This window comes from Onychostruthus taczanowskii, unplaced genomic scaffold, assembly GCF_017590055.1.
Source record: "Onychostruthus taczanowskii isolate IOZ18803 unplaced genomic scaffold, ASM1759005v1 scaffold91, whole genome shotgun sequence".
Taxonomy (NCBI): domain Eukaryota; kingdom Metazoa; phylum Chordata; class Aves; order Passeriformes; family Passeridae; genus Onychostruthus; species Onychostruthus taczanowskii.
The window spans coordinates 1,693,522-1,712,854 of NW_024507105.1; the positions used below are offsets into that span (position 1 = coordinate 1,693,522).

General features: G+C 43.6%; 1 protein-coding gene across 4 annotated transcripts; it reads right to left on the reverse strand.

The window, feature by feature from the left end:
• Nucleotides 1-1,040: 1,040 nt before the first annotated feature.
• On the reverse strand, nt 1,041-16,742 carry SMARCE1 (SWI/SNF related, matrix associated, actin dependent regulator of chromatin, subfamily e, member 1). Of its 4 annotated transcripts, XM_041426606.1 has the most exons (12): nt 16,629-16,738; nt 15,842-15,892; nt 15,281-15,324; nt 13,776-13,864; nt 12,256-12,360; nt 9,928-10,008; nt 8,695-8,826; nt 6,953-7,124; nt 5,148-5,320; nt 4,051-4,152; nt 3,320-3,530; nt 1,041-2,566 (listed from the first exon to the last, which is right to left on the reverse strand). In XM_041426606.1, the coding sequence occupies exons 4-12, from the start codon at nt 13,776-13,778 to the stop codon at nt 2,355-2,357; spliced, it is 1,191 nt and encodes a 396-aa protein (XP_041282540.1). In that variant the 5' UTR covers nt 13,779-13,864; nt 15,281-15,324; nt 15,842-15,892; nt 16,629-16,738; the 3' UTR covers nt 1,041-2,354. The 4 variants fall into 4 exon arrangements, with proteins under 4 accessions (XP_041282540.1, XP_041282539.1, XP_041282538.1 ...); XM_041426605.1 differs by lacking the exon at nt 13,776-13,864 and having other exon boundaries at nt 1,041-2,563; nt 16,629-16,742; XM_041426604.1 differs by lacking the exon at nt 13,776-13,864 and having other exon boundaries at nt 16,629-16,737.
• Between the last annotated feature and the right edge of the window lie 2,591 nt (nt 16,743-19,333).

Here is a 19,333-nt window from a genome sequence, read left to right on the forward strand (position 1 = left end):
TTCTTTTTTTAACCCTGGCTTTTTAATAACTTTTACTGAGTGTGTTTTTGTGGTGAGATAAAAGCATATTTTTGACAACAACCCAACACAGACCAGAACCTTTGCCTGCAGAGCAAACCAGAAGCAGCACCATGGTGATGTCAGAGGTCACAATGCCTGAGTCAGACTCAAAACCCCCTGGTTTTTCTTGAAGAGGAAAACAAACTAAAGAAAACAACTCCCTCGCACGTTGCAAGGCTGGGATTTGCCTTTTTGCTTCAATCCCCCGGGGGTGTGAGGGGCTCACCAGCTCTCAGCACCCCATGGGGGATGGCTGCACCTCAGACCCCCAGCCTGCACCCACCACCTGCCAGACAGGGAACAGCAGGGCCAGCAGCAAAGCATGAGGGCTCTTCCTCACGGGAGGAAGGGTTCCTGGCCCTGCTGGGGACCTGCAGGGTCTGTCAAGAACATCCCACTGAGGATCTGTAGGACACAGGGCTCACCAGAAGCTCCAGGTTGCTCTGAGGAAGGGCTGCTGCAGGTTTCTCCTGAGGCCTGTCCCTCTCCTTGATGCTCCTGACCCTTTCAGGCACCTCTGCCAGGCACCGTGGGGCTGGTCAGTGCTCCAACGCTGCCCATGGGCATTCCTTCACGTTCTCATGTGCTTGGACAAGTTATTTCACTCGTGAAGACAACACCCACTCCTTCACGTACACACCCTGAGCTGCACACACCCGTCTTTGCCAATAATTAGTTATTTACATACACCTTGAGAATTTGGAGCAGATGAAAAGCATCCCCGGCCTACAGAACCCAGGGCTGCTGCAGATAAAAGCTGTTGCACAACAAGGGTTTGCAGCACCTCAGGTGTGGAACACCACCTGGGCCCCACAGGGCTGGGGGAGGGAGGGGGGCTCCAGTCCAGCCAGCAGCTGGTACTTTGTCAGAAATAAAAACCTGTGTGCTTATTTTCCTCTGCCTTGAGATGGAGAACAGCTGATGAAAGATCTGAACCAAACACTGGCACTACCTTAAAAGACAAGAACAGACCACTGTGAGTTTAAAAAAAACCAAACATGTTGGATTTTATTATTTTTAGACCATTAAAAAAAAAAGGATTTAAAAAACACCATCTGATAGACCCAATGCTCTGCAAATACACATCAGTTCATTGAAACATTATGTGTTCCCTCAGTTGTTAAGTCAAGAAGTGGCCCGTGGCTGTTGCCACAATTCAGTGTATTTATTTGTGGGGTTTTGCTTATATAGGGCAAATTATGGCCTTTTCAGTACATTTGTAGAGTCTCCAGAGGTTCTGAAAGCTCATTACAAGCAAAATTACTATTTTTTACCACTTGTGCCATATCAGTGACTGTCTGCTCAGAGAACATGTGCGTGTCTAAACGCTCTCCTGCTCTGTTCTGTGCCAGGTCTCTGGCTGAGACCACACCAGGGTCTCTTGGTAGCAAATAAAAGGAGTTAACTGGGAAAGAAAAGCAAAGGCTTGTTGAAAAGAATCCTGCACCACAGAAAAAAAAAAAAATCCCTCATGATGTGTCATTTCCTGCAAGACTACACTGAGCCCTTTGGAACTGGATCTCCTGACATGCCACACACAGACCATGAGCAAGTTTCCACCACAGCAGAGCAGCTACTCTAGAAAAACAAGTTACACCAAAAACCCCCAAAACCCCAGACTTTCAGCCTCACTCTGGAGCTGCTCCTGAGGACTGGGAGCTTTCTTTAAAAGCATGGACTGGGGAGGCTGCAGCAGAAATTGCCCTTGTTGACATGCAGTGCAGTAGTTGTGGGACACAGGGGACTTTGGAGTTGTTAGGTAAGGAGAGGCTCCAGGGGACACCCTGGGCAGGCATCAGATTTTGCTCCATAGTAAGAACAGGTGTGAATGCTTCAGCCACATTCCAGCCTCTCCAGAAAGCCAGTGCCACTGCCAGGAGCAGGTCCCTTGTGCAGTCAGGCCAGGACAGGTGAGACACCTGTGCCACAAGGAGCAGGAAGGGCCTCTGGGGAAAAGTGCCACTGTGTCCATGGCACCAGAAGAAAGGGAGAAGGCCTGATTTCTCATATAGAAACCAAAACCAATGGTGTCTTTCTAAGGAAGAAATACAAGTGATATAAGCACCTCTCCACACTGTGTTTAGACACATGAGGCTCCTTTTCTGCCTCCTGCAGGACACCCTGTACCTCTACAGGCCCCTTCACATTGCTACACTGATAACCTGGCGTGTCACTAAACCCCGGCATCCTTTGGAGACAAGTGACAGAGGCAGGGAAGGTACAACAGCCGCAGAGCACGCTCTGAAATCAAACAGTACTTCATTACAGAGACACAGGAGCTGAGTCAGTGATTATTACTCTTTCTTCTCGCCCTCCTCGGCGATGGGGTCTGCGGGCGGCTCCTCCACGGTCGCGCTGTTGCTCTCTGAGCCGGTGTTGCTGTCGCTGGTTCCCTCCTCAGCTGTGCTGTCCACTCCTTCCTGCCCACTCTCCTTGTCCTCTGGGGTGGAGGTTCCTTCTTCACCGTTCTGCTGGTTCTCTGTGCTCTCTTCTGGGTGAGGCTCTTCTGGAAAAATGTATTCTGAGTGTCATTTACATGCCAATATTTATTTAGATTGTATTTACATGCCAATATTGTATTTAGATTGCAATTAGGACTTAGGAAGAAAAAGAAGCTGTAATAAACCCGAGTATTCCATAGCAGTCACTTCTGTCACTTAGAACATGCAGGGACAGGCACAGCTCAGGGATCTCTCAGTGCTGAGGACATATATGGTCCTGCCACAGCATCCTGATGTCAGCCACAGCTGCCTGACCTCAGAATTCCAGCCATTAGAAAGCCATGCTCCTTGTTAAAGCAGAAGCACTGGAATTCAAACTCCTTGGCCCCTCTTTCCTTATGCTCCTGCTGTTGCAGCAGTGACTCACTGATGTTCTAGTCACTGGGACTCCTGAATCCAGCAGCATTTCTTACTGCCACTGTCCAGAGCACAAAGCAGCTAGAAAATTTGCCTGAGTGCTGCATAGGAAGCATTGCTGTTGCATCATCCTGGCTGGACACTGACACTGGGACAAGGAAACACCCCCAGTTGCTCCCAGTTAACCAAAGTCTAACTTCAGGTTTACTGTTTCTTCCTCTGGGTACATCACACACAAAGCATGACATGGGGCTCTGTGGGATCTTATCCTCTCCTCTTTTAAAAATGAGTAATTTAATGAGAAGCAAATGCCTGTGTTCACCAAGATGCAGTGAACTGTTCTCCTCAGAGACCCTTTAATGCTGATCCTTGGAGGATTCTGCAGATGTTCAGGCAGTTACCTGTCTCCATTGGAGTGCTCTCCTCTTCCTTCTTCTCCTCCCCTTTGCTGGCTGCCTGCTCCTCCTCAGCTGCCAGGCTGTTCTGACTGCGCTCAGCTTGCTCAGCTGCTTCCTTTTCCCTTTCCTCCTGTCTCTTGCGAGCCTGCTCCTCAGCTTGAGCAATTTCAGCTGCAATTTTTTCCATATCCACTTCCACCTTCAAACTGCATAACTAGCAATTAAAAACAAAACAAAGGAAAACTTTAGCTCTTTTACTACCTCAGTTACCCTGAGAAACAAATCATCAGTAAACCCCAATGACAAGTTCATTATTTCTACACACAGCACAGTCCTTCTGATCTTACAAAGTTTATCTAAGTAACTAGGGAGGGAAATACAGGCATATAAAGAAAAAAAAGGGGAGAGGGAATAAATAAACAACGTAAAACTTGTTATTTGAGTGCAGCCAAGGAGAGCAGTGTGCCCTCCACAGTGGCTTCAGGCCACCTTCCTCCAGCTGCTCTGAGTGAATTCACCCAGCCCAGCCTGGAGGCACTTCTAAACTGTACTGGCCCAATGTGCCCCTAAAGGTCACTGAAGGAGCAGGAAATCATCCTGTGCTTTTTACCACCCACGCCAGGGCAGTGCCCCAGCAGCTGGGCAATCACTCAGAAATGAACAGAGAACTAAAGCACTTGTACCACTGTGGAACCAGCAGCTTCCTCAGAGTAAGTGAGAAAAATGAGTTGTACCCTTTTAAGCTCGTTGTTGAAAGATTCTGTGCTTTCCAAAAACTTCCTCTTCTTTTCCTGGTGACGCTCCTCAATTTGCAGCAGCTCAGCTTCGAGCTTACGCTGGAAGTGAAACAAACAGCAAGAACCTCACTGTGCAGTCACCTAAAAACTGGGCAAAGGTACAGCTAAGCATACAAATTTTCATATGGGTTTATTTTTAAATATTGGTCTAATACGTAAACATCCTTCTGCCTGCCTCTGATACCCACTAGCTCAAAAATTCACACAGAAAAGTAGGAACAGTACATGGGTCTGTGCAGCAGTTCAAGTATATTGTAAATGAAACATTGTGTATCTGAGGTGAAGCTTCCAGCATCAAATCTGCACATTTTCTGTCCTATTCTGCACCCCCAGGTCTGTGTATACATATCCCACAGGCCTGTATACACACAGCTCACAGGTACAGACACACTCTCCACATCAATTATGGTCTCTAACACAGAAAGACCACAATTCACAGGAAAGAAGGACAACCATCCCCTCCACCCTCCAGATCTTCTGTAGTTAAAAAAACAACCCCAACAAATCTCTAACTAATTCTGGTGTTGCTTCACCCACACACACACTGACTGTGCTGAAAGGGTTCTTTTGGTAACATGAGTGTGTGGAAAACACAGGCATGTGGCCAAAGCTGGGTGAAACATGCAGGTGTGACATCACCATATATTTTGTATAAATTTAACTTTCAGTGAAAAATGTTAGAAGAGGGACAATTTGCTTCAAAAAAAGAATATTACAAACAAGATGAGTCGTCAGGTACCCAAAATCACAACACTGCCAGTACTTATTAACCAGCAGACTTTAAAAACTGCATACAGGGGGTTGTGTATAATAATGAAGAACTACGGAACTAACACTTAGGGCAAAACACAAAGAACAAAACAGCACAGAAGGTGAAGTCTCACATTCTGCAGCTCCCAGGGATTAGCTCCTGGAGCACACAGAACATTGACACCCAGCAAGAACAGTCATGTAGGTGATCAAATGATCCAAAGACTTTGGAGTCCAGCCCAACCCCACCGCGTTTTAGCTGCATCCTCATCCTTTCTTTTTACCTGATGAACCATTAAGGACTGAACCTGGCGTTTCAGGACTTGCATTCTGGCTGTGGTGACCACGGAGCGGACGTCGGGCACCACGCTCTCGCTCAGGATCTCGCTGATGAGCCGGTGGTTCCTCTGGAACCGAGCCGTGGCCGTGTGCTTCATGGAGAACCCATCGTCGTAATCTGGAACGGGAGTTCGAGGGGTGACTGCTCTGATCCCACAAAATGAGAGCTGAGTCTAATCACTCTGTACCCACATCACCACTCACAAAAACTACAATATCAGCCCTAACACCTGTAGCTGTCACAAAGTTCACAGTAACACACACAGAGCATCAGGGAATTACAAAAGGAGACAAAGTGTGGCCAGGGCAGCATTTACCTGGCACAGCTCTGACAGCTGATTGCACATGCATTTCCCACAGCTGAAATTGGGACTGACCTAGTTATTCACTCTGTTGCTTTCCACACTTCCACAGTAAGAGGGACTATTAATACACCAAATAAAAGACCCATTCCTGATTAATCATGTTTCCAGAACAAAATGCCAGCAGGATAGTGACTCCTCTATAAATAACCTTTGTAGCACAGATCAAAACCACTTATTTTTTTAAAACGCTGAGAACTGAAAGCATGAAGCAGTGAAACACATTTACTCACCACTGAAAATTCAGTCATGTATTAAGAGAATTTGATTATTTATTAGCAACTGCATTTCTCTAAAGAGAACACAGTTAAACAACAAGTATGAATTATCTCCCAGAACAGAGCCACGTAGAAAAGTCCAGAGGTCTAATGTGTTTTACATTAAGTATTTCTACTGGAGATAGGAATATGATGGAATAGGAATAGATGACTATCCCAACTATTCACAGAAATCTTAAGAAGCTGAAGATCACACCAGGAGATACTACCAAAGAAGAGAACTAGTTAAATGAAAGTTTATTTCCAAGTGTTATATTGTATCTCATTTAAACAAAACAAAAAAAGAGGTAATGGCTGGTTCTGCCTGAGTCTACTTTGCTCAGGGTAGCACAGAACAGAATCTTAACTCCCCAGGTTCCAGCTATTCCGGCACAAAACGTATTTACATAAATGTTGCAATTACCTCACACTGGGGAAAGTGCAGTTTGCTATGAGATTTATCTCAGGGGTGTGCTTTCACAAGGGGGAAGGAAAAAAAGGGTGTAACTGAGCACATTTTTCCCCCTCAGGTTTCAACAAGTATTTGGTGATGAATTTAAAAGCAGCCATGAGGTGTGTGAGGCTGACTTTTCCCACTGGGTGGGGTGCATTTCCTTGCAGTCAAATAAACTTTCAGAATTTTCTCATCAACTTGTCAGCAGCAAGGGCACCTCACTTGCCAAACAATCTCAAATGACAGTTGTTGAACACATTCAAAGTTCAGGTGCTCTTAATCACACCAGAACTCTGCCTGTCAGATTTATGTGCTTCTGGTAATAAAGCACAACATTCCACCCAAGCCAGATTAAATCAGGCATCTAAGCCTTTTCTAAAGCATGTGCCAAAGCCATTATGGAGCAGTAAGCAGACTGATTTGGTTTGAACTATTAAGCATTACTTCACACTTAATTAAGAAGGGCTGGAATAACTTTTGCCACAGGTGCCACCTTACTTTTGGGAACAAAGTCAGCTGTATGGAATGAAAAGCGGTACTGAAAACTGGCACTAAAGCACCAAAGCAGAAACGAAGGCACGTGAAGCGCTGCGGAAGGAGCACACGGGTGGTTTTCTGTATCTCCACAGCCTGTCCTGCCACGAGTGTCCCACTGGGAGTGCACACAAGCTCCTTACCATCGGGATCCTCCGCGGGCTGGATGCTCATGTAGGGCTCCCCCTTCTCCATGCGCGACTGCCGCTGCCGGCTCTCCTCTTCCAGCGCCGCCTCGGCGCGGCTCTTGGCGTTGATGTAGGCCAGGTAGGCAGGGGAGTTGTGGTAGGCTTTCATGGACTCGTTGTACTCGATCTGAAAGGTGACCAACACGGTTTGATTGCACCACTGGGTGATTCCCACCTGGCCACAGCTGCGCTCTGCGTAACGCACAGTGCGGTTACACAGGTAAAGCTGAATCTGAATCGTCTGGCTGAGATACAAATGATCAGATTCTCTCAGTCTTTCTTTTTTACAAATGAGAACTTCTACAGTAATTTGTGTTTTAAAAACACAGCTGGTTCTTAGGTCCTTTTGGTATTATGATAGCTTTGTTTTCTGAGATTTCAAATTCAAATACCTCAGAACATTTAACCTCCAGTTCTGGTAGGATAAAATTAACAAACACAAAATATTAGTAATTCTCTGGAGTTCTAACTGAATCTGTGATTCTGATTTCTTCTCTTTCCTTACGCCAGTATGTCATGAACCACTTTCCAAAATCATTTAAGATTTGTCCATTCTTTGACCCATCCCTGCTCTGGGATGGCACAGAAAGCTGCAGCCAGACTCCTGTCTCCTCCTGGCAGCAGGACAGCAGCACTATTTTTACTTTCTTTGAAATACTTTTTCTCTTTGAATTGCTTTCTTTAATCTCATTTTTAAGATTTTGTACAGCGATTTGAGGTATTTCCAATGAAAAAAAGGATATAATCTACAATATTTTAAAGGTATTTAAAATGCTTGTTTATGATGAGGACCAGGATCCTTCTGCCTTAGCTTGACATAATCTATAATATCGTTAAAGGTATTTAAAATGCTTGTTTATGATGAGGACCAGGATCCTTCTGCCTTAGCACAACAGAAACCAGCTGGCCCCTGCCCCAAGGAGCTTACAATCTAAACATCATTACCAAGGTAAAAATAGAACTCCTGGATTTTTTTTTCTCAGCTAAGAGCACTGAGTTTTGCAGTACTTCTCTATTGCCTTGGAATGAAACCAGCTGAGATTTGAGCAGGTAGCCAGAGCCTCAGGTGCCTGCCAGGTGTAAGCACAACACATCAGCAGGACAATTCTCCCTTTGTACCTGAGAATCACAAGAACAGTCTTGTACAGGTGCTCAACACTTACCAACCTAGACACGAGGCAGCTGTCATCTCTTGTCATTAAGATCAATAAAACCAAAACAAAAGCACAAGAAAACCCTACAAGTGGTAGCATTTTCTATTAAGAAACAAAACATTAATGCCACAGTGTGGAGTTCCACCAGGAAAACCAAACCCCACGTGACTGGAAGTCTCTTAGGAACATGTTCATGACAACGGCAGTAGTTGCAGAGCACCAGTTTTGAAAGAGGATTTTGGTGTTGAGACAATCTTTTCAATACTGATGTTGTACAATCAAATCCATTCATTACACAGTTAAAATCGACACTCAATTATTAATACTTCATTTTGAATTAGGTCTAAAAACTGACCAGTCACAGTTGATGCACAGTTATTTAAAAAATCTAAGAGACGTGTCAGGACAAACTTCCATTTAAGTTACATACAGGGCTCTCGTGAATGCCTCAAACACCCCTGCATGGGGAAGATGAATTTTTCTTCTCAGACCAGTTCCTAGAAGAATCAGCTGTAATAAACATCCCAGATTTCTTCCATTTACCTTTTCAGCTTCATATTCATTCAAATACTCTTGCTTCTCTTCATCAGTGAGATCTCGCCACATTCCTCCAATAATCTTGCCAATTTCCCATAACTTCAAATCAGGATTGGACGCCTTCACTTGGTCCCAGACCTTAACAGAAACAGCTGGAGCTTTACTAATGATATCTAAATACTTCCAAATTAAACATTTTATATTGTCATCTCAGTGTTCTTTCTGGAATCACCATGAAAAACAGGATAAAGTTAGGAATGAGTCTGGCTAAACTATCTGGATTATTTTCTGGGGCAGGAAGTCAGTAGGAAGCCAGCTACTGAAACAGGCAATTGCTGAGTGGCTTTGGTCTCATGGGAATATTGCCTTTAACCCTCTCAATTCTCTTCTTAAATGAACATCGCTGCATCTCGGGGAAAAAAATGCTACTGAGTAAACACATCCAGCAGTAGATTATGACAAAGAGACTGAGCTTTTCAGATCAGAATGTAACATTTCACAATATTTCAGTCTTGCTGATCAATCTGAGTTCCAACAAGTTCTGACTCCACCAAAAAGGTTTCTAACTTTATAGGGAAAAAAAAAGGAGAGCTGCCAGTGTAATTTCTTGCTGCGCCACTTGACTTTTTTTTTTTGTGTGTGTTGATGTTTTTTGGCCTAAGACAGACATGCTGGTAAAGATACTTTACCAGAAGTGGAAGAAATTCCTTCTGGCTCACCTGCTTCAGCCAGGTTGCCATGCCCTCCCCATGCCCCATCAGATTCCAGACTCCACAAGAGTCTCTCTCTCCTACTTTCTGTCAAACAGTTCTCAGAATAGCGAAGCAAACGTTGCCACGGGCTAGGGTGGTGAAGGAGAACATGCAAAGTCCACTCATTGCTACTCTTCAGTCCAGCTACAGCACTGCACCAAGCCCAGAAAACGCAAGGAATACTTCCTTTATATAAAAAAGTTCTGTCAGTAAGTCACAGGAACTTCTGAATGTGGCGGGGTGGATCCTTGTCAGCAGACAGTGGTAGGAATTAGCATTTTAGCAATTTTCCCCCCAGAAATTGGCAACTGTGTGACCAGACTACTGCTGCCTTTGTTCTGCAGGGCAGACTCTGTACTTTACATCCCCTTAAGAGAGCGCAGGCTGTTAGGAGTCAACGTTTAGAAGCTGAAACTAAGATCATAGCAATTAATTGTTAGCACAAACGAACACTGACTTTATTACTGATGGACACTGTAATACCCACCTTCCGGCTGTACCTCATGTAGGGCATCAGGGGCTTGTCTGGGGGTTTGGGGGGCTTTGGAATGGTAATACCAGAGGAAGCCTATAAAAGAATGGGATAAATCCATTCGTTAATGGGATCGCTGAACAGTTTCTACACGCACTAGCTTTGGAAAACACTTGTGCATTCACACACCCCCACCAAGAGAAGCAAGCAACATCACCAGAAAAATTACCCAGTCTGTAAGTGAACAAGCACTAGCTAGAGCTGGTCCTCACAGGAATAATTTCCAATTAAGTTTGTCCTTTTCTCTGAAAGTTTACAGAGCAGTAACTAGATAAATCCTCAAAAGGGCTCCATGTTTTTAAAACTGAACTACACAGCTTAGGAACTGACATGGAAACACTAATCCCAGCAGGCTGTTTTTTCTCACTTCTGATGACTAATTTACTTTATCTGTTTTGACAAATTTAATGTGGCTACTGTACAGGTGAAAAAAGATATGAAGAAAGTTTAAAAACAATAAGTTAGAGACACTATCAAATAATTTTACTAATTATTTTTCTGTAAAATTTGTCAGTGGTAATTTGGAGCCAATTAACAGACTCTTTATGAAAACAACTCTATGCAGCTAAAAGGTAAATATGTGCTCTACTTGTAGCCAAGCTCTAATGAATTGTCCCAATTAGCCTGGAACATGCTCCTGTGCTCTGTCTTCCTTCAGCTTTATGCTGCCAGACACAGTGCTGGCACCACACAAAAGGCTACTGAGCTTGAATGCTGCTGCTGGAAAGCTGCTGGGTCTCCTTGCATCCCTTGAACCCACAGAACATCTGACAGGGCTTGCTCCTAAAGCAGTACAATGACATCACAGCCCCTGTCAACTGCAGGGTCTGAAACCCTCCAGCACTTCCACATGCCAGGAGTTCTATTAAGTGGGAGTATTTACATGAAAATACAAAGCAGGTTCAAGATCTTTCAGGGCTGTGGCCTGTAGATCAATATTTGGTGTAGCCCAGAAGGCTCATGTTCAATACTGCTTTCCTCCTGATAGGATTATTTTTTTTTGTTTGTTGAATTTATGGAGCTCTATGAACAATGCATACAGAACTGTGTATAAATAATGTGCATGAGGTATATGCATTACCAAAATGTATACATAGATACACATACAGATGGGTTGGAAAAACATTAACGGAAACTGTTTAATGCTTTTAAATTAAGAGGGGTTTAAAGACACCATCCATATACTGGGATATGCATGGCAGAGCAGGCTGTGTATGCTTGTGACATACAGAAACAATGAAGTTCTCAGACAAAACCTGACTTAGTCTTGTAGAAGGAAAGCATCCATTTGGACAGTCAATTCCAGCCTTTAGGAAGATCCTTTCTGTAAATGCTTTAAAAAAATTGGATGAACTTCATATATTAAGTTTGAAAGAAGGTTCATGAGAGGTATAAAAAGACTACACTTCTTTAAAAGCACCACGTATTTGGTCCTTGAGAAATCTTTGTATCACCTTCCAAACTGATCAGAAGTTTTGAGGTACAAAGTTCTACATGGAAAAATCTTGAAGTTGTGAGATATTTAAGAAAATATCAGGGATTTAGTCTGTTTCTGTTGTGTTATCAAAGTGTTACATTTCCACTGTCTATTTTTGTTTCCTAACTGCACACAATGCTAGGACTTGATTCATGTTTGAAAGAAGCTGTCACCTCCCTCATCACTTGTCTCCATCTCACTTTGTTTACTCCATGAAAAATGAATGTAACATCCATTTCCCACACACTGACACATATACGAGCTGAGAAGATTCTACTTTATTATCAACATCACACTTTTGTTGAAAAAATAATGACTGAACTTGGGACTGTGCAGCTATTTACCAGACTAAGATTAGAAAGAAAAATAAAGGGCTGTACCTCTTGTATGGCTCAACAGGATGACGCAACGACTATCAATGATCTCCAGCTTGCAAAATGTTCTTCCTTATTTTTGTACCAATGAACCTCAGCAAAAAGAGCAGTTCCCTCCCTCCAAAAATTCATACCCAGCTACAGAAGCTTTTCCTATGCATGCAGTGGTCACTGAAGACCAAAGTCTGTCTTTTTGGATGTCTGCATCATATACCATTACCAGTTTTCCCTGCTGAGTAAAAACCCATTTTCCTGCAAAAGGTTTCAGAGTGAAGGGGAAGGGGGGGAAGGTGAGGAATAAGAATCAGAAGTTGTTTTTTGGTTTTTTTATAAAGAAGTGGCAGCAGCCAAGACTCCGAAGAACCTAACCCTAAAGCCATTTCTGGTCAGCTCCTGGTGTTTGCTGGAGGATGTAATAGTTGATTCTCCTACCGTGACCCGGCTGTTGGTGCCCGGGTTCCCTCCCAGCCTGTAGTTGTTGTAGGCCAGATGGCTGTATGGATTGTATCCCACAAACCCTGGGGTGCTGGGCATTTGCTGATGGAAACAAATGAGACAAAAACACGAATGAGAAATGAGCTCAAACGAGGAGAACACAGAAATGAAAATGAACTGCAATATGGCATGCAAAAGCAACCAGAATTCAAACAAGCAATGAGGTGTAGCAGTTGGTGTCTTCCCAACACACACAACTTACTCCAGTATAAACCTAGTAAGGAAATAGGACTTTTAAGCAAATGTGTCACTACAAATTTCTGCCTGAAACTGGTGATTTTATTTCTATTAACTGTGTAACTCATTTGAACAGGTACTCTGTAAATTCAGGTCATGGCTAATAAAGTTTCCCATCATAAGCCACCAAGGAATTCAGAAGACTCTTGTTTCCTGAAAGGGTGAAAGTTGGGCAGCACCCAGTGATGGGGCAGATATCCCCAGTACCCACGTTTATTACACCAATGAAAATCCCTGCCTGCTTTTCTTCCCAGAATTCTACCTTCCCAACAAATAGAGCAGGGGAGGAAATCTCTCAAAGCACCATTTGTGCTCCACTGCCAGTGGCTGAAGACAATTCCCAGAGACATCCCTCTGTTACAAGGCAGGCTGTAGACTGACAGAGCTGAGGAACTCTACATCTGCAGTAAGACCTGTAAGTTAAAAACTTTAAACTAGTTTGAACAGATCACCAAATCCAAGATAATTCAGAAGTTAATCAATGCATCTTCATTCATTCATGAAAGTGGATTGATTTGTTCTCAGCTCATTCACACAGAAAAAAAATAAAAATCTTGTTTCTTTGCATTCCCTTCTCACTTAGCAATGGACATTCAAGTTTCATCAAGTTACCTGTATTCCCCTCCTCAAATAAATTTATTTTTTCCATTATCCCCCCCTTTCCCAGTCAGATTTCGTTGGAAAAAAAGATCAACTATGGTAGTTGTGATTAGTTAATGGTAGTTGTGATTAAGTTCTGACTGCGGTGGTTCTATGATTCCATAAGGATTCACAAGAGCCTGGTGTATTTCCAGACATTTAAATCTCATTCCCATAGTGTCCCACTCTCCAGCAGCCCTAATAAACATTCCAAGAAGTCTTTCACAGGGACTTGCTGACTGGATCTGCTCCAGATTACAGTTATAAAAATGTGACAAGTAAATTCAGGACTCTAGGAACCAAAATATGACACGTACAAACACCGAACAGAAGTGTTTTAGGAGCTGACTAAAGTAACTAGGAAGGTTTCAGGTCAATGCAGACACACTGCAGGAGTTTATTTCTAAACACACAAGTGCAGAGGAAAATTATCCTTTAACAGTCAGTCTTCAACAGAGACTTTATTGCCAAGCTTTTTAACTCAGTCACAGCAGCTGATGTGCTCATCTGTATGCCTGGGCTCATGACATACACATTCACTACTTCACAAGGCACTGTTTTAGTACAGTTTTTTGTATTACCATAACAACAGGCTTTGATTATGTTGAACTACACCTCTTCAATAAAACCAGGTGACAATTGTAATCTCCGTCTGCTTAATTCTTTATTTCTGCAAGACAGGATTTAAATGTTACCAGGAACTACCTTGCATCACATGGAGAATTTTTATTTCAGGTACAGTACTGCAGATGTGAGAACTAGTGGGATTTTGTTGACTGCAGCACCTGGAACTGGCTGTGGAAGAACAAGCAAGGTTATTTGGCTACTTTGTGACTTGCATTAACAGAGCACAGACCATCACGTGAAGGACTGAATAAAATATAATACAAAATAAAAGATGCTTGTAAAACAGGCAATGCATGTCACTGGTTGCAGTCCTGGCATGTGCTTCATGTATCCTGAAGGACTGTACCACACCAACATGAACCATTAAACATCTGTATCCATGCTAAATTCCAAAGGAATCACATGTGTATGCACAGCTCTCGATGCAGGAATCCAGTGGTCAGAGTGGATCCATCGTGTTCCTTCTAACAGCTCTATTTCACTGTGTGCAAAATGAAAACTCTGAGCAAACTATGCAAATCAAGTTTTATTTACGTAAACTTATAAAAACATAACTTGTATGTATGTATTATATAAATTTTCAAGCCTCTTCCTGTAAAGTATGGCACAAAAAACTTGAAGGATCACATTCCTTCCAACTCCCATCCTGCAGAGATCAAGGACACACTACTGGGTAACAGCTTTCCAATTCACTTTGGTTAAAAAAAAAAAATAAATAAATCACTATAGCATCTTTTCTCAATCTTCTGTACAAAGGATTTGTCCTAAAACTCAAACTATCTGAAATGTGACCAAAGATGTGCATTTACTTTCAAACAGTTCCTGCCCACAGCACACTGGTACTGCAGCACCTTTGCACATCCAGGAATGTCACTGGGCAGGATTCAAAGCTCCTGTTCATGTTTTCCTCAGTGTCAGGGCATGCCACTTTACTAGAAAGTAAAATATTTCCCATGCCCTAGACTCCAAAATACCAGTGATTTCAAGGAATGCAAGACTGGCATCAGGAGCATTTCATTATTCTGACCTAATATAACAGGATGTTTCACAATCCTGCATTCCACTCAAATGCAAATAAAAAAAGCAGCTCAGTACAACTGAAACGTGGAAAAATGCACTGTCTGCCCATGATTTGGGCACAGGCTGAGCAGGACATTTTACAATTAAATGTATCAGTTGATTCTTAACTATTCCAGTACTGCTGCAACCCACTGTGAGTCATTTGAGACAAGTGACTGCTCACAGAAAATTCAGTGTCTGTGAGATCCAGCCTTAAGGGCAAAATAAGTTTATTCAGCTTCTCTTTCCCAAACTTCCCAAGAAAGAATTATATTAATTTAAACAGTTCATATCACATTAATATTGTGTTTCCCATATGGGAAGGTGATGCAATTCCACAATTATTTTTCTGGGAAGTTACTAAAGGCCTGGTGTTAATGAGAAAAATCACTATACTTACGGTTGCAGGAGCTGGGGTGGGAGGTGGGGCATAGGATGGCCTTTCTGTTAAGATATAAATGCAAGCATAGTTTTTTTTTTTTTTTGGAAAATCTGGATGAATTCTTAAGGCATCTGCTATGGCCAACATTTTTAAATGATTTTACAAAAACGAACAAATTCTACTCTGAAAGACTTTGCGTTTTGCCATCAAACAGCAAAAAGCAACATTAAAAAAGAAAAGAAAGAAAAATTGAAATCCCCCCCATTACTCTAGTCCCAGGCTTTTATTCAAGCACAAGACTGAAGAATATGAAATTCATTTATATGCACACCAATTATATGGAAGGAAAGCAAAAATGCAGTCCAACAGGATTCAGAAGCTGTGATATCTGGATTTCCTACAAAAACAATATGCCAGGAATCAGCCACAGCAGGATTTAAGGCCAAGAGTTTAGTCACTACACTTGCTAATTTCTTTTAATGCCAGGAATAATGGCATCATCTCACACACAGGTTCTGTGGAACCAGATCTGTAAAACATCAAAGTTAAAGAAAGAAAAATATTGTTTAAAAAACTTACTTGACATTTTGATAGTCAAATTTTCAGCCACCTGACATTATATTTGTACTTCTGCAAGACAAAAGAAGATCATGCTAGTAAGTGTTGTGCCTTTTCCCCCACCAGATTGTTGACACCTCGATGGTTATTGATACCAGTGATTATCAAAATTTGTCAATTTTGGAATACAGACAAAAGCATTTTCAGAAACCAAGGTATTATCTCTTTGAAAAACTAATGAACTTTCCAAGGAATCTGGCCTTAAATAGCTGTGCAAGAGCACACAGCTTTAGGTCACCTTCATGTTAAAGGGTCTGAATAAATATATTTTGTGCTGTAAGGAAATAAAAAGAAGATATCCCATTATTTCACACGCACTGTTTCAGAAATCTGACATTAATACATAAATGACCAAATGATATATTTCCTTTACAGGGTACATAAAACAACCACCGAGCCCCGCAGCTGCGGTCTGACAGGCAATGCTCAACCTTTTAGCACCGAACCCGGCAGCGCTTCATACACCGCGGTAACAAAGTGGTTTTTCGGCGTTTCTCTTCCTATCGCGCCACGGCAGCTGCAACCTCCTTCAGAATCCCTACTAACGAGCTCCGGGCTCGCACACGGGGCTGGCTCGGGGAGATCGAGCAGAGCCTGAGCGGGCCCAAGGCGGCTACCGGGGGAGTCCCTCGGCCCCACCGCTCCCTCCCCGGGCCCAAGGGCGCTCCCAAGCCCCGCAGCACTGCCGGAGAGGGGCCAGGGCCGCCCCCAGCCCCCCGGTCAGCCCCGCCGGGCCCCCCGGACTCACCCGCTCGGCGCGGCCGCGCTCCCTTTGTTCCCACGGGCCGGGGCGGCTGCGACGGCGCCTGCGCACTCCGCTCCGCACTTTCGACACGCCGGTCCCGGCCCGCCCGTGACTCCCCACTCACTATGGGGGGAGCCTGTTCGGCTGCTCCGCGCCCCACCGAGGGGCCAGGGCAGTCCCCGCACCCTCCGGGACGGCTGCGGCACCAGGGGCCGTGGCGAATCTGCGGGATGCAACCCGAGCGCCGCGCGAGGGGCGGCCCCGCCCGCCATTAGCGGCATGGAGGCGCTTCTTCACGGGGTGTCAGCGGGGCTCCCGAGGCGCCCCAGACCCACAATGCCCAACACTCTGCTCATCCCCTTTCCCCGCGCCGGGAACCCCGGTCACGGTGCCCCGCGTGCTGGCTGCCGCTGGCGAATCTGCGGCGCAGAACGGGCGCGCAGGGAGAGCCTGTAGATGCTTCGTGCCCGCTGCGCTTTAGCGCCTTTCCCCCCTCACGGGCTGCGCGCGGCCCCTGAAGCGCCCCGGTCCCCGGGCTGCTGTGAGGCCACGGAGAACGCTGCGGGGTCGTGTCCGAGCCCGAATAATATCCCATAAAAGCATAAAAGAGTCAGGTGAACCGTCCGTCAGTGCCGCGCGGTGCTGGTCTGTGCAGTGTGGTGCCGAAAGGGCTATTTGGGATGGCGGCGGTTGAGTGGAGCAGGATGAGCTCTGAGGGCAGCGGGAAGGTGCCGGTGTGTGGGAGAATGTCAGAGGAAGGGGATGGCGTTAGAGACGGCTGTGAAGGCAGCGAGATGGACCCCGGATAATAAATATGATAATATATGATAATTGTCGACTAAATCAGCCTGACCAACTCAAAAGACTCTGCTGCTGAATCAGAGAGGATTATAAATTACCCAGTAGTCTGGGAGCAGTGAAATTGTCCACAATTCCTTGCAGAAATCAGCAAAGTTATCACACATCGGTAAACCCCTCACAAATATCAAACAAGGTGAAGCGTGTGGCTTTGAGGGTGTGAGCGATTTCCAAACCTCAGCATTCAGCTTTAGAGCCTTTTACACTGCAAATTATCAAGGTGGCTAAATTAAATATGGAAACTTCGGCAGTGAAAGTTTGATGTTGAATGTTTGACTCTGAAATGGAATGTTTGGCATTGCAATGCTCTCACGTGGCCAATAAGTTGTATTTCTAGACATTCATGAGGGAGAATTTGGTTGAATCTTAGAAGGAAAGCCAAGGGGGATGGTACCTGCCTAACCCAAAAGGATGGTAGAAGAGGAAAAGAAGAAAAACTAACTGAACATGGGTTGCTGCAAGTTGGGTCCATTTTTCTTAAGGCCTGCAGTTCCACTGGCTCAGTTTGTTTTCATGCTTAAATACACTTATTTTCATGAACAAATAAAGACACAAGAGCTCTGCCCTCATCTGCTTATATTCTGCTGACTGTACCCACAATGGACATTTGTTGCCATGCAGCAGGATAATTTGTGACTTCAATTTGATATTAAAGCAAGAGTTGAAAAGATTCCTCAGCCAGCAAAATACATCCCACTAGTTCACCAGCTTCACTGGGGCAGGAAAAGGCAAAGAAAAGGTGAGAAAATACCTGTAAGAGGTGAAAAATAACTTGTTTTCACCCCTGCTTTTGACTAGGTTTCCCCCTAATTTCATACATTCACTTCTAGTTTATCAATAATATAGTGTTGTTGATAGTGTAAATTGCATTTAGGTTTAAATTAAAACTTGCAGTTTTGAAATATTTATTGTTTTTAAATTTAATTTTAAATTTTAAATTTTAATATTTCAAATGTATTTATTTTTAAAATTGAATTGTTTATTGCGGTGTTCAAGTACATTTATGGAAACTCACATTCCACACTAATAGCTCTAAATCATTATATGTTTTCAAAGCCATCAGTGTATTTCCTACTTTGTTTTGTTCCCCTTTTTTTTCTTACTGTGCTCTTTGCCTCACTTCCACCTTGTGATAGTGAAAGGTTTTGCCAGCGTACACTTTTTAATATCCTGTACAATATATAAGTAGTTTTACTGATTTAATGGAATTGTTTATACTGCACCATGCTCACCAGGGGGGTTGTAAAAACTAATTCTTACCCAACTGTTTTAATTACCAGCAGTTTTATAAGCTCTGGAATGAGGACAGACATTCACTGGGAAGTAGATTGAGACAATAAAACTTGTTTTTACATCAGCCGTTTGCAGGTGCTGGTTGGCAGAGGCTCAGCTGGTCTGGATTTAATTAGAACCACAGAAATGAGGAATTCTCTGCCACAGTATTAACCTTCAGTGTTAATTTTTTTTTTTTAAATTCAGCTTTAAAGTGACCTAAAAGTGAGGGTGAGGTGTTATTATTTTGATGCCCATGTGGCGTTCACGCTGACTCTTGTGGAAGTTTGTTACTTTGTGAACAAAAGAGAATTCTTTACATTTTGAGAGATGGAATTTGTGAATAATGCAAAAATAGATACTTATTGAAAGAGGTGAAAATCTTAGTTAAAACCAGAATGCCCACTTGAACCAGGCCTAGAGTAAGAGAAGCTGCTGAAGTCAGTATCAGGAAGTCACATGTGAAGAAAACAGCCAGGGTGACTGGATTTACCAGGAAAAAAGAGTAAGTTTTGTAGCAGGAGGACTCACATGCTATGGGGAAGATTCTGAGGGAATTTGTGTCTTTCTAATTGCAG